Source organism: Felis catus, chromosome A3 (genome assembly GCF_018350175.1).
Source record: "Felis catus isolate Fca126 chromosome A3, F.catus_Fca126_mat1.0, whole genome shotgun sequence".
Classification (NCBI taxonomy): Eukaryota; Metazoa; Chordata; class Mammalia; order Carnivora; family Felidae; genus Felis; species Felis catus.
This window is the reverse complement of record NC_058370.1, coordinates 49,868,992-49,883,742: the sequence shown is the minus strand read 5'-3', so window position 1 is coordinate 49,883,742 and position 14,751 is coordinate 49,868,992. Positions and strand designations below refer to the sequence as shown.

General features: G+C 45.1%; 1 protein-coding gene across 7 annotated transcripts in view; it reads right to left on the bottom strand.

The window, feature by feature from the left end:
- Nucleotides 1–776: 776 nt before the first annotated feature.
- Nucleotides 777–14,751, bottom strand: part of ENTPD6 (ectonucleoside triphosphate diphosphohydrolase 6) — a 38,769-nt gene continuing 24,794 nt past the window's right edge. For 6 of the 7 annotated variants that reach the window (XM_019826924.3, XM_011280971.4, XM_006930007.5 and 3 more), the window contains 5 exons: nt 7,691–7,792; nt 5,032–5,172; nt 3,336–3,392; nt 2,045–2,157; nt 777–1,934 (listed from right to left, as the gene is read on the bottom strand). In XM_019826924.3, coding sequence (XP_019682483.1) covers nt 1,836–1,934; nt 2,045–2,157; nt 3,336–3,392; nt 5,032–5,172; nt 7,691–7,792 — 512 coding nt within the window. In that variant the 3' untranslated portion in view covers nt 777–1,835. The remainder of the gene's footprint in view (nt 1,935–2,044; nt 2,158–3,335; nt 3,393–5,031; nt 5,173–7,690; nt 7,793–14,751) is intronic. The other variant, XM_006930009.5, reaches the window with a different exon arrangement.

Sequence of the window (14,751 nt, the reverse complement as noted above, 5' to 3'; positions counted from 1 at the left end):
AATTCTGGGGAAACCACTGGGCAGAGGGTGATTAACCTTATCTTGTCAGTGGATTTTGTACTGGGGTCTTCCACCAGCCTTCTGAAGTTGGGCCAGTGACGATCAGACCACAGAATCAGGACGTTCAGAAAAGGGGGTAACTGCTCCCCCATCTCCGTGGGCACAGCACTTCAACATCAAAGGTTTTACACTTCGATCCCTCCCTGCCTCCACCCCTGGGGACGAAGGGCTCTTGGAGGTAAGGAGTAAAACTAACCTCCTGTAGCTCTCTGCAGAGCCCTTTCCCCAACACAGGCCTCCACTCATGGGCTCATTCAGCAGTCACATCGGTCCTGGTCCTGCAGTGGCCCTAAGTAGTTGAGGGGCCAGACCCTATGCTCACACCCAGTCTTTGTCTGGCATGCGACCCCTTTCCAGCTGTCCCAGATTAAAGCCAGATCCTCAGAGAACACACTGCAAGCTGGGGCACAGCATTTGCTTGAGAACTCCACACTGCACGTGGCTGAGGGTCACAGTCCCAGGGAAGAGGGGAGCTCTGCTGGGAAGGCAAGGGGCTCGCCTATAACCACGGGCATGCATGATGGCCTGAGGATGGCTTCCCTATGCCCTTCTGCTGTTTTCTCCTTATGAGGCACACTGACAAGAGTTAATGTGCCACCTGTCACCCGGCATGGACAGTTCTTTGTTTCAACTATAGTAAAGAGGGATCTCAGGGGCTTTTCCACCAGGGGATGAACATTGCTGATGCTCACCTAGAAGAGTGACTAGAGAAGAAACCCTTGTAAACCCTTTATTTTGAGTGGAACACATGAGGTTCAGCTTATTCCATATACCATACATTCACTGCAGAACGACTGTGGCCCCAGGGCCTATGTCTCACAGACTTCACATCCCGATGCAAGAGGGCCCAGAGCCAGTGTCCTACAGAGGCCCCAGACAATGGGCATAGCCCTGTACCCCAGCAGAGCCTCAAGAAGGCAGTTCTGGGGACTGCAGTCCACCTGACCCACAGGGGGATGGTGTGTGTCTTCAACACTGCTCAGCTGCAAATGGCTCATGGTAGCAATACATTCACTGGGGCTCAGAACACAGCTGCTACACAAACACCCAGCACCACACAACAGAGATGTCACTCACACAGCACAGCCATAAATATTGTAAGCAGGTCATGCTCACATTCAGACCTCCTCTGAAGAGCTGGGACACACAGAGGTATTTCCCCCAGCCCTCTTCTACTCACAAGGCCAACTTCATCAGCTTGCCCCAAGCCATCCAAGAACCTGAGAAAACAGACCTCTGGATGACCTCGCATGTCCATAACCAAAGAGGAGGCCAATGCATTCAGGTCCGCCCAATTCACTGTCCCAGAGGACATGGTGGTTGCCACTTGGCCCACCCTGAAAGCAGCCAGAACAGCCTGTAAAACCTCCCGACCAAGTCTCTGGGGAGAAGGTGGAGGTCCACCCTGGGGATGAGAGGAGGGACCAGACAGGGGCAGGGAGACAAAACAAGACTCCTGTCACAGAAACACGTTACAGTCACCCCAACCCTGCATACAGGGGAGGGATGGGGGATGGTGTGCCTGTGTCATACTAAACTTGACATGTGCCCTTTGCCCTGTCTGGTTTACTGCCCACCTGGGGCTGAGGCAGGAGGAGACACTAGGCCTGGTCACGTTCTAGCCCTCTGCCTGTCCAGGGGCAGGTCTGCAAGGCCAAAGGGAAGGGGTGGCAGCCCGAGCAGTGGCTTCCTCCCAACACATCAAGGCATTCCACACAGGTCTGTTCTCATGGAGATGGAGCCGCTCTGTAAGGATGGCTGGGGCAGCTTGGCCACTATGAGGCTGGATTCTTCTGTCTTCTCAGGGAGTCGATGTAATGAAAAATGGCCCCCAGAGCCCAGCTGGTCTCAACATTGTTGATTTTCCGAGTCAGCTTGAAAACACAAAGGAAGGCGCAGAGTGGGCATGGCTGGGAGGCTGGAAGCAGTACCCCCAGCCCTTGGGGTCATAAAGGGCACAGGAGCACCCAGAGACAGTCTTTACCTTCAGCACTTTGTTCTCTGGGAAGCCAAACTCTTGGAGCAGCAGGCTGATGTAGGTGAGGTCCATGCACAGAAAGGGGTTGCCTGGAGGATGGGTCTCCGCTGTCCTGCACACTGGGGGTGAGAGAGCCCTTTCCCAATCAGATTCCAAGTGGTTCATTCCTGGGTGAGATGGGGGGGCTCTATGCAGACTAGACTCCACCCACCCCAGGTGCCCACCCTTCACAGGGCTCTATGTTGGCCCCAGGTTCTCACTGATTTAGAAAAGACTGTAGCCCAGAGTGGGAAGGTGATCTGCCAAGAGCACACCAAAGGGTAGGGTCTCAAAGCTAATCAGCCTCCCCTGGGCCTGGCCTCCAAGACCAAGAGGGACTTGTGTGTCTTGTCTTGGTGTCATGGGCCTAAGGCCAAAGTCTCACAGTGCATAGCTCTGCACCCATGACTTCTAGATACCTCTCTCAGGGGTGGATCTGGGCTTTCTGGAGAATGAAAACACCAACAAATCTGGCTCAGAACATTCTACTCTTATTCTCAAGGAGGATGAACAAACCTACCAATAGCCTTCCCAGAATTCTGCTCAGAACCTTTTCCTGTTGAAGAGTCATGACAAACCCCTAAGTGACAAGAAAACTTGAAAAAAAAAGCCACTTTGAAGGGGAAGGGGAGAAAGGACTTTCTATAGAGAAACATATGAAGTTTAACTCTTTTGATCTGCAATTAACAACAACAACCAAAGAGCAGAATATTTACAGACAGCCTTCATTTCACACCCCAGCCAGCCAGATTGAGTGTGATGGACAAAGGAGGAGAGGAAGGGGGACTGCTGGGTCAGCTACCTGCAAACTCAAGGGGAATAGCTCTTCACTCCCTACATGTTGGGCTCTGCTGTGCAGGGGTTGTTGGTGTGACAATTGTGAATTTGCTGGGACTATATCAGGGGAAATCCCTGAACTGCAGTGAAGAGGTATCAGAAACAGTGAAATCAAGGGAGTCCATTCCTAACAACCTTAGAACTAGAAATATGCCGTATCACAGCCAGGGACACTGAGGCTCCCCTCTCCCCCTGCCGTGGCCACACAGGATGTGGCTAACCTGTGGTCTGGGCCCAGCACAGTGACCCCAAGCACCCTCTCCCACCTCTGAACACTCATCTGCCTGGCTGAATCAGGAACTAAATCCAGAAGTTCTCAGTACTGCCTCACAAGCACCAAGGTACATCTGCCACACAGAGGGACTGGGTCCCTGTCTCCCGCTCTGGCTCTTCTCACCCAGGCAGTGCAGCCATCACTTACCGTACTTGGCTGCGATATCAAAGTCTCCCACGACGAGGCTGCCTCCCTTCTCCACATCTGTGGGATAAGACCAAACACCTGGTCTGTACCAGCATCCCTGAAGCAGTGATGCCACCAATGCCCTGAGGCTGGTGCCCATGAGAGGATGATGTAAGGCGGCGTATCCAGGCTGACTGCAAGTGGGGCAGTGGCCCTCCCATGCACTGATCATTTGTCCAAAGTGACGTGGCTGGGGGTGGGTAGGTGTTCCATGCAGGACACCACATGGGGATGATTAGCACAATCATGGGACTTAGAGGGTCCCTCAGAGGAAAGGCACCAGGATCCTTGGACCCCAGAGACTGGGCAATCTCTTAATTTTAAGTTAAAAAAAAAAATAAAAGGGAAGAATTGGATACATTTTCTCAAGCTGTGGCCCAGAGTTCAGCAATGGTATTCTGGTATCAATTTTATGAATGTGGAAAAAAAATTCTATAAAAAAAGTCAAATAGTGGTTTTCCAGGTCTTAGATCAAATGGTCAGAGAGACTTTACAGGGCTCTCCAGAAGGGAATGGCCCCAGCCTTCTGTGACATTCCTAGGGAGGGAGGCATGGCAGCTGTGTCTCCCAATTCTCAAGAATGGTGATTGTTTCTTCAATGCACCCCAAAACCTCTACTTTTCAAAGAGGGGCCTTGAGATATCCCACACACTTATGTTTCATAGGGGGCAGCTGCTCAGTGAGCTGAATTTTCCTTGACTTTGGGCATTTGCTCAGTCAGCAAATGTCACATTGAAGATGGATACCATTTCTGAAAACAGACCTAAGCAGCTCTTTCAGAGCCATGTGTGACCACAAAAGGGAGTTGGAAGAGCTTTTCTGAACAGGCCAGCATCTCCCGAGGTCACTCTGGGAGGTTGTTGGTCCCCTAGGGAAAGGGCAACCTGCAGCCAGTGATAAGGTGATGCTGGGAGGTGTCTCTTCAAGCCAGCCTAGGAGAGTGGAGTCCCCCAGTGTGCTGCCAGGCCAAATTTGTGTGTGGTAGGCCCTGAGCATCGTGATGTCCGCAGCCAGTGGCACAGTCAGGAGAGTGGGGATCAACTAACGTTGCTCCAGGTATAGGGAGCCTGCAGGGGCCCTCAGGCCTGGCAGGTCAAGTGGCCATAGGGCCAGCTACCAGGAGGTAGCTTGTTCTATGCCAGAGAGAGAGACCTGGGGCCTGAGCAAAGGGTGAATAGAGGTCATTTTCCACCTGGACTACCCACCCTTGGGTGGTAGTGTTCCACACTGGTTCCAGGCAGCAGGTGGCTCAGGGAGCCTGGAGACGCCACAGTGCCCATAAGCTCCTGAAGCTGGTCAGTGGGCTGACCCCTCCCCATGCCAGCCTAGGTGCCAGATGGGGAAAGATGGCCATGTCACCAAGGGCTCCCTCAGCTAGAGACCTGGGGGCCAGGCAGGAATGGCTGAGGGTCTGAGTTACACAGGTGCGTCAGTTCTGCCTTAGAGCAGAACAACTCAACAGCAAGTAACTGTTTTTGCACTGACATTGTATTACTAAGTGGCTCAAAAACCTGCTTTATTTTTGAAAAGGGGGCTTACTATTGCCTATACGGATGACAAGACACTTGCCCTCCTGTCTACTTCCAGCTGTGAGGGTCACTGATGACATGATTACTCTCTGCCATGGGCCCTCTGCACACCTCAGCCCCACCCTTACCTATGAGGCCAACATTTGCCGCAAGGTCATAATAGTAGGAAAAAGCATAAAAATCCACATCCTTCACTTCTTCTGTTCTATGCACTTTGTTTCGAAGGATTTCCGACACTCTGCTGGCACACAGCTCATGGAGGTTCACTGCTGAGGCAAAGGAGAAGCACAAAGATAGCAGTTTGGGGGCTCAACACCTGGGCCACGCAGCCCCCAGGGCTCTGTCCAGTGATTTGAGGCCCTGACCTGGAGGGTGTGGCAGGGCAAAAAGCCTGCATAGCACCTACCCTGAGTCAGGGTGCTCATCAACACCACACATATCAACAGCAAACTTTCAGGAGCCACAGCACTGTGGGCCCAGGTCAAGGGAGAGAAACCCAAAGCATGAAGGTGGCCAGAGATGGTGTGGTCCTCAACCCTGAAGGACATTGGCCCTTGGCTCAGCACACACAGCTGTCCTAATGCAGCCCAATGGGTTCAAGTTCACACTGTTTACTCTCTGCTAGCCCTTACTGAGCTCTGAACATGCAGGCTATCCCATCAGCCACTGTGGAAGTGGGACCTGCACCCTCCTTATGTCACAGATGAGGAAACTGAGGCCTAACAGGCAGCTTGCCAAGCTCACACAGCTGGCAATTAACCCCTTGCTCGGAAGAAGGACAACAGAGAGCCCCAGAGGTTATCAAACGTGGATATCCCATAGCCCATCCCTGGACTCAGCTTCCTATCTCTCCCAACAGACCTGCCCATGGCCTGAAAGCAGCTCCAGCCAGTTCTCCCCTTGTCCTTGTCCGCTGGATCTCATTTCCCTCCACTGTCCCTTGTCAGGACAGCCATACTTCCACTTCCTCATTCCTTAAACACAGCAGCCATCCCAGGGCTTTTATACTTGCTGCTCCTCTGGCCTGGAGAACTGCTGCTTTAGATCATCTGTGTGCCTTATTCTCCATCTCTTTAGGTCTTGGCTCAAACACCACTCCATGAAGCCTTCCCTGGCCATCATATTTAAAACAGTTATCTTCCTCTCAGGTTCCCCCTCCCCACAATCCCTTCTGTTTCTTTCTTCAAGTTACTTTCTTGTTTATCAATTCCTCCCACTGAAATGTCAGCTGTATGCCAGTGGCTGCAACAGGGCCTGACGCATAGGACGTGCATGAGCAGCTGGCTGAGACGGTGACCTCCATGGTCAATAATAAGAAACATATATTTGGTCTTTGTTCTGGACACAGCTTCTAAAACCCTTGGGATTTCCTGAGGGATGGACATAAGAGGAAGATCTTCTGTTACTCAGGATAAATCTGCCCCTTTTTCTCAAGTATACCTGAATTTATGTGAATGAGTGGGCTCTTGTTGGTGGGTCCCTGAGTGGCTTCAGGATGGGAGCTGGTTATCAGAGGAGCCAACCATGTGATTAGAGGGTTGGAACTTTCAGCCCACCCTTCAAAATTCAGGGAGGGCAGGGGGTTGGGGCTTGAGTTAATCACCAGCAGACAATGATTTAATGACCTATGCCTGTGTAGTGAAGCTTTATACAGCCCTAAATAGGTTCCGTGAGCTTCCTGGATGCTGAACACATGAAAGTACTGGGAGGTGGTGTCCCCAAGGAGTGCATGGAGGCTCCACACCCCTTCTCCAACACCCTGCCCTATACATCTCTTCCATTTGGCTGTTCCAGACTTGTGCCTTTTATAATAAAACAGTGATATTATGTAAATTGCCTTCCTGAGTTCTGTGAGCTATTCTGGCAAATTATTTGGGGGTGGTGGTGGTGGTTCGTGGGAACCCCTAATTTGTAGTCAGCTGGTCAGAAGTATAGGAGGCCCAGGACTTGCTATCTGCATCTGAAGCAGAGGGGGGTGAGGGGAGCCTCGCAGGTCTGAGCCCTTAACCTCTGCAGTCTGCACTAACTCCAGGGTGAGTCTGAACAGAATTATTCATGTGTGGAGAACTGGTGGGTGTGGGGAACTCCCTCCCCTCCCCTGCCCACATTTGGTGTCAGAAATGTGAGTAGAAATAGCTCTGTCACCAAAGACAGACAAACCTCATGCCCATTATGTCCAGCCTGGAAACAGTTCAATGTTTCTTTTAGCAAAAACTAAAGGAGCACAGAGCAACCGAAGACCACATGGGGCAAGAGGGGTCAGGCTGGTGAGACAGCACACCCAATGTCACAGGCTGGGGGGGCTATGCCACCTGGAGCAGCCTCTCCTGTGCTCACCAGGCAGCCTGAGGTGATAGGTGGAGGGAAATGATTCCACTGAAGAAGCCATTTCTCCCTCTTTTCAGAGATAAGCTCACACTGCTACTGGGCCAACAGCCCCAACTTGGCCATTTGTCTTAAGAGTGGTAGAATGTTCAGGTCCTTCCTCACTGGAGGCTTGTTAGGAAGTGCAGTCTTTTGGAAGAAAGTATGTGGCGACAGACAAGGGAGCCTTGTGCAGAGATCCCATGGGAGCCAACAGTTCCCAGTGTGTTCTGGCAAGGGCCTCCTGCAGCCCTGACAGTTCACAGAGGTGCTTCCATTTCATGGGCAAGTGAGGGCTTGTCTGTGAATGAGGCTTGGCAACAGCCTCCCTGCTTCTGAGAGGTATTCAGAAGGTACAGAAGAGAGGGAAGGCTGCGGATCTTAACCCTCATAAACCACTGATGAACAAGAACTCCACCATACCTGCCTTCTGTCCTGAAATTCTGTATGTTATTTCAGCATGTTGCCACTCTCCTGTGAAACCTGGAGACAAACAAGGACTGACCAACTCCTTTCCATCCTCAGCTGAAATAAAGAGAAATAAGAAGAAAGGCACGTTATCACAGTAAGAATGGGGCACACATGGATTCTCCTGAGAAGAGGCCTATAACACAGAGGATTATAGGCTAGTGAGGGGAAGATTTTTACCTCTCCCTTAACTACCTAAAATAATTTAGATAGTGTGTCTAGCCCAGAAACAGGGCTGTTACCAGAGATATTTTAATCTAAGTGACCTCTGTATGGATGGGCAAACATCTAATAACCAAACCTCTGTTCTTGTGTCCTGTGAATCACCTTCTTCCCTTTTAAAGCCCCCAGGCCCCTGGTCTATTTCTTAGCTCAGGATGACACATAGCCTCAATTGCCCAACTTGTCCTTGGTGTCATATTCTTCTGGGGCTCCCATACATTTGTAATTAAATGTTTTTCTCCTATTAATCTGTCTTATGTCAATTTAATTAATATACTAGCCAGAAGAACCTAGAAGGGCAGGAAAAATTTTTCCTCCCCAACAGTTGGGGATCCAGCCAGGAAAAACTTCACTGGCTGCAAACTGCCTGTTCTGAGGCTGCTGCAGCTGAGAGATCCTGAGACTTCTGACAGGTGTGGCACAAGGTACGAATTTTGTCAGGCTCCTGAATCTCTGCCTGTAGGGTCCAATGGAAATGAGTGGTGAAAATCTCCCCCCACCCTTCTAAATTTAGATTAGCAGGAGAAAATATTTGTACAAGTTCCTTGGGTATGGTGACTCTGGTAAAGATTTATTATTAACACTCTTGACTTTTTTATTGATCCTTTTTGTTGCAGAGATGGTCACTGCTTTTCTCTGGTCTGTCATCATTTGTCATAAGAAGGAAGACCACAGGGTAGAACACAAGCCTAGGTCCTATAAGCCTGCTGAGTTCACAGTTCCCACCAGACTAGTGTCTGTTTAGACAAATGTTGCTGTGGGTCAATATGCACATAAGGTAAAGAAGTTGCTAGGGGACATCTTGGAAGCCAAAGCCACAAAACAGGTAGGCATGGGTCAAGCACTTAAAAGCTGTCAGAGTGCTCCCTGTCTAACCCAAAGACTCCTGTGTTAGGATGAGTTAGTCACAAAACAGGCCAGACTGACACTAGGTCACCTGTGAACCTTGAGAAAACTGCCATACGAGGTACTCTGTAAAACACTTCACAATCTCTAACCCAGCAACACATCCCTCTCAGGTACAGTTTGGCTGAGACACCAAAGGCTCAGCTAAAGCTGTTAATGTGCCTATAAGGGGCTTTCCTTTCATTTTGTTTATGTATTGAGAGCTTGTCTTTATGACCAGTGAGAATATTCTCTGTACACATCACATGCATCTCGGTGGCTAGCTGAGTAGTCTGTGGTTCCGAGACTTTAAGTCACAAGAAGCACTCTTTGTCTGACCAGGCCAGCTCTCAGGAGAGTTTGTCACAGGGGTCCTGGCCCATATGGGGTTTTTGCCATCTCAACCTTCACTGTTTTGTCAGTGATGAAAAAGTCCCATTTTAGCAGTGCCTACCTGGTATCTGATTAGCAGGTGTGTGACTGGAGGTGCCTCATGTTCTCATGGGGAACTGGAAAGTGTTTTCATGCCATCATTCTTACTGCTTGCAACAACAAAAGGCTTTACTTTCTTAGACTATTTCTGGGAGTAAACTTTCTGGATCTTATAAGGGCCCATCATCTTTTGGGACACTTCTTGTGTTCATGGTTAAGCCATAGAAAGGCTTATTGGTTTGAGTCACTATTGAGATTAATATAAAAATCCTGCTCACCAATGGCCAATGAATCCTTTGAATTGATAATATTTGAAAGAAAGAAAAATATTTTTGAGAGTTCTCAATTATTATCCTAAATAATTGTCTTATTGGTACCTATAGAAAGACCAAGTTAAAAAAAAACAGACACGAAGAAATGTAACAGCTAAGCTTTAGGGACTCCTTTAGTAAGATGGGGCAGGGGGAAGAAAGGAAATTAGACTTAAAACAAAAATGAAAGTCTCCATCCAACATAAATTTCTTAAAATCTGGCCCTGTCTCCTCAGCAAATTCCCTTAACTCCCAAACTCGTCCACCTTCCCCAGAAAATCCCTTAAACACTGAACTGCTTACTTTAGCTTCCCTTTCCCTACAAGATTTACAGAGAGCACTCTGGCCTGATCTCTACGCCCAGGGTATACAAGTTACTCATATAAATACTAAAAGCCAAAAAACAAATTTAACAGTAGCACCCAAAGTAGACAATAAGGCTTAAGAGAGAAAGCTCCTTGCTATAATCAGGCTCTGCTAGCTTTAGGCCTTCGTGTGCAATGTCCTTTACAGCTACATCCTAGATTCCCACCCAAATAATTCACATCCCTAGATAGCAGATTTTTAAAATTGTAAAGCCCTTGAAGGGCCTTAAAAGTCTTGACTTTCATTGGATTCTACCAAATTAAAAGAAAATCCCAGATTAATGTCCATTTACAACCCTACTCATAGGGACCTTGTTTGGGTGCTAAGGGGCATTCTTCCCATCCATGGTTATATTGTAGTTATCAGACAAGCCAGATAGCTCCCTGAAAGCCCCCGCCCCCACCCAAGGAAACAGATGACTAGCATTTCTCCTAGGACCTCCTATAAATGATCAGCTGAAGGCTGATGTTAGGGGCTGATAGGCTTTTCTTCCTAAGATGAAGGTCCAAGGTTGAAATGTGCACTCAGAAACGAGGCCTTTGTTAAAATACTATATATAGACTTTACAAAGGCATACTGCATTAATCCCGGAAAACATCTGCTATTTGTCCAGACTGAAAACTGCCAAGACATTTAAAAGATTTTTTTAAATAGCTCTGTGGCTGGAGACCGGCCAGACTGGAAAATGATATTCAGAGACTGATAGGATTTTTTAGGTCTTTTCCCCTAAGCTAAAATGAAACTATGTTCTCAGAGGAAAAGAAAAATCTTCTGAAGCCTCTATAAAAAGTTTTATTACTAAAACACTACAAAGCTCTTATATGTATATATATATATAATATATATATATATATACACACACATATATATACATATATATATACATACACATATATATATATGTAATACATATATATATAAACATATTAATATAGTTGGATGGGTGGATCAAACTATGATATCATTTAAGCTGCAACCCAATTCTTTTAAAGAATTGAGAACTGTCCTTGTCTTACAAATCTTTGCAAAACTAACAATGCAGCTTTACAGGCAGCTCAAAGCTCACCTGTTCTTTTTCACCAATCCTCTCCCCTTCAATTTATCATCAACATGCATTCTTCCTTGTGCCTTTGAAATTGAAATGTTAAAGTACAAAATTCAGGGAGGTAAAACAAAAAAGGGAATGGTCACTTGGAACTTGGGCTCATAGGAAATTTTAAGTGTATGGAAACTGTAAGGTCTCAGTTTTCATCTGTTGATATGTTTATGTATTCTATATGTATGTGTTGTAATTGGGTGATATCTTCTATGTCCAAATGGTGTCAACAAAACTAATTTGTAAGAGAGCTCTATTTAATTGGCTTAAAGAAATGAAGTGTTTATATAAATTGAATTCTCAAAAATATACAGAAACTAGGGATGCCTGGCTGGCTTAGTTAGTGGAGCATGTGACTCTTGATCTCAGGGTCATGGGTTAGAGCCCACATTGGGCATAGAATTTACTTAAAAAAAATTAAAGAATAAAATACTTTATTCTTTTTTTTTTTTTTTTTTTTTTTTGAGAGAGAGAGAGAGAAAAAACGAGCATGCATACTTGCGAGAGGAGGAGGGGCAGAGGGAGAGAGAGAAAGAATCTTAAGCAGGCTCCAGGCTCAGCACAGAGCCAGATGCAGGGCTTGATCCCATGACCCTGGAATCATGACCTGAGCTGAAATCAAGTCAGTCACTCAACTGACTGAGCCACCCAGGCACCCCAAAGACAAAATCTTTAAAAAAAAAAAAAAAAAGAAACTAACCCAAATGTTTTCAAGTTAATGTGATCTAGTATTAACCTTTAGTAAATAAAAACTAGTTTAAGTTTGTTGATTAAAACAGGCAGGTCTTCAGAAGTTAATCAGTATGGCAGAGTGCCTGGGTGGCTCAGTGGTTGAGTGTCTGACTCAACTCTTGATTTCAGCTCAGGTTACAATCTCAGGATTGTGGGACTGAGCCCATGCTGAGCATGGAAAACTGCTCAAGCTTCTCTCTCTTCCTCTCAAATTAAAAAAAAAAAGTTACTAGTATGAAATATGAATATCACTATGAATATCACTATATCACTTTTATTCCACCTTGATTTACTTAAGGTCAAATAAGCTCATGCCATCTTTTACAAAAATCTATCAGCCAGAAAAATAGCTTGGGATGATGGCTGACTTTGTCTAAGGTCTCATAAAGCAGTCTAAACACAGTTGTTAAGAACAAGTAAATTGGGGCACCTGGGTGGCTCAGTCGGTTAAGCGTCCGACTTCGGCTCAGGTCATGATCTTGCGGTCTGTGAGTTCAAGCCCCGCGTCGGGCTCTGTGCTGACTGCTCAGAGCCTGGAGCCTGTTTCAGATTCTGTGTCTTCCTCTCTCTCTGACCCTCCCCCGTTCATGCTCTGTCTCTCTCTGTCTCAAAAATAAATAAACGTTAAAAAAAAATTAAAAAAAAAAAAAGAACAAGTAAATTAAATAGATACAAGTAGTATATGAGATTTTTAGGTGAACTTTTCCGCAATAATTATGTTTTATGGTATGTGTACTTAAAAAATTTTCCCAAATCTTTTGGATAAGCTAAAGCTTTAAACTTTTGCTAAATGATGATTTAAGTTAAATTCACTGACTATCCAGACCATTTCTAATTAAGAGAAAATACTGGAACATTAATTACTGAACATAGATTTATACACTTTTATTTCCTTTTTCAGAAGAACTAAAAGGTATTTGGATCATGAGTAAACATATCTTATGCCATACTGAAAAAAAAATTGTGCTATGAGGAAGCAGATGTCTCTAAGAATTATTGTTTATTTATTTGGGGGGGGAGGGGCAGAGAGAGAGGGAGACACAGAATGTGAAGCAGGCTCCAGCACAGAGCTGTCAGCACAGAGCCTGATGTGGGGCTCGAATTCACAAATGGTGAGATCATGACTTGAGCCAAAGTTGGAAGCTTAACCCACTGAGCCACCCAGGCACCCCTAGAAATTATTAAATGTATTCATAAGTTTGCCAATCTAAACAATGCTGGTGTGACATAGTTTACAACTGTTAACTTCTTAGGGGTTCTAAGAGTTAATTCTAATTAATATATGTAACTAAAATTACTAGCAATAATAAGGGAAACAACTCTGTATGCAAAGACAGTAAAATGTGCTTTCAGTAAGAAGAGGTATGAGGTATGAAGATGCATTTTTGTTAAGGAGAAAGAAAGTAAGTTTGTTCCAGGTAAAACTGGTTATTTCCAAACGGGCAGGAGAAGAATAAAGACAAATTAAATGGAAAGCTGGAAAGATAAAATCTTACCTTGTGTGGTTAAGTTGGCGAACACTGAATGAATTTATTTAGGTTATAAAATGAAGCTTTAAAATCAGTAGTGTACTTATATGAAACCAAAATTGAATGTTCTTTCACCTACTAAAAGGACAAAGTTTTCTGGGACTAGTAACTGGCCTGCTCCTGATAAGACCGTGAAAGGCTTTTTGTTACCTTTTAAGTAACCAGCCTACAAAAAACAAAGATTATGTTTTATCAAAATAATTTTGTTTTATCAGGTCTTTGACCAGTTTTGCTCACAACTATGTAACCTTCTGTTTTGCCCTCCCAAAGGATTTTACCTTTGTCACTTTGGTTAAACAGATAAGTAATGTTTCATAATGATCAGTAATTTGTATTAGTCAAGTGTACAAATCTTGTGGTTTTTTTTGACAAATTTCCAAAATCAAATTCTAAATGAATTCTTTTTTGGCCTCCAACTAAGTTTGAGATTTTTAAGAGGGCACGGATAACATCTCAAAAGATACGCTCTCTCTATAAAAAGAGATGTTACACTGAGTTTATTTGTTATGTTAAATTACCTGGAAAGCATGTCAGATAAGTGCTGATAAGCCTTCTTAGATTATAACATATGAGTAAATGTTACTAACATACATATTATAGAAATTGTTAAGAAATTCCTAAAATTCTGGTATGTCCTGGTATAATGTTGTGTCATAATTCTGTTACCTTAAAATATTGCACACCACAGAAATAACCAGACCTCTTTGTCAATTCCACTACAATGAACTCTCATCAGATCTTTGACAATGGGTATTTTAATAGTCACTTACAGTTACGATTTTTACTCTTGCAAAAGTGTTCCTACAAAAGTACTTTCCTTCAAGGAGATTCAAGAAAAGGAGTTTTGACAAGTCCAGGTTTCTGATAACTTTATGATCATAAAACCTGGCTGGGTAAGAATTTCTAGAGCTAAAGAGAAAATGGGATTTAAGGGAAACAAGTACTAATTACATGGAACTGAATAAACTGAGAAGGAGGATTATAATTTTTATGAGTTTTTGTTTGAAATATTGCCTGTTCTGTTCTTCCAGATTTAGAAAAAAATTTTTAAAAATATATTTATTTATTCTGAGAGAGCGCAAATCAGGGAGGAGCAGAGAGAGGGAGACAGAGAATCCGTTGCAGGGCTCAAAACTCAAACCATGAGATCAAGTCCTGAGCTGAAACCAAGAGCTGGCTGCTTAACCAAATGAGCCACTCAGGTGCCCTTGTTTTTCCAGATTTAAGGAAACATTTTTTCTCTTTTTTCTTAAGCTATCAACAACTTGGTAAGATATACCTTTGTGAACAAAGATGAAACAATTACTTTTTCTCCCTATCTGATACTTCCAGAATTTGGAAACTTACTGAATATGCTTATTTTCATGGCAATATAGTTACGTGTGTAAGTTCAGTAAGAATCCATTCTCCTGGGTCTCCAGAACACAACTGGAAACACTGGCT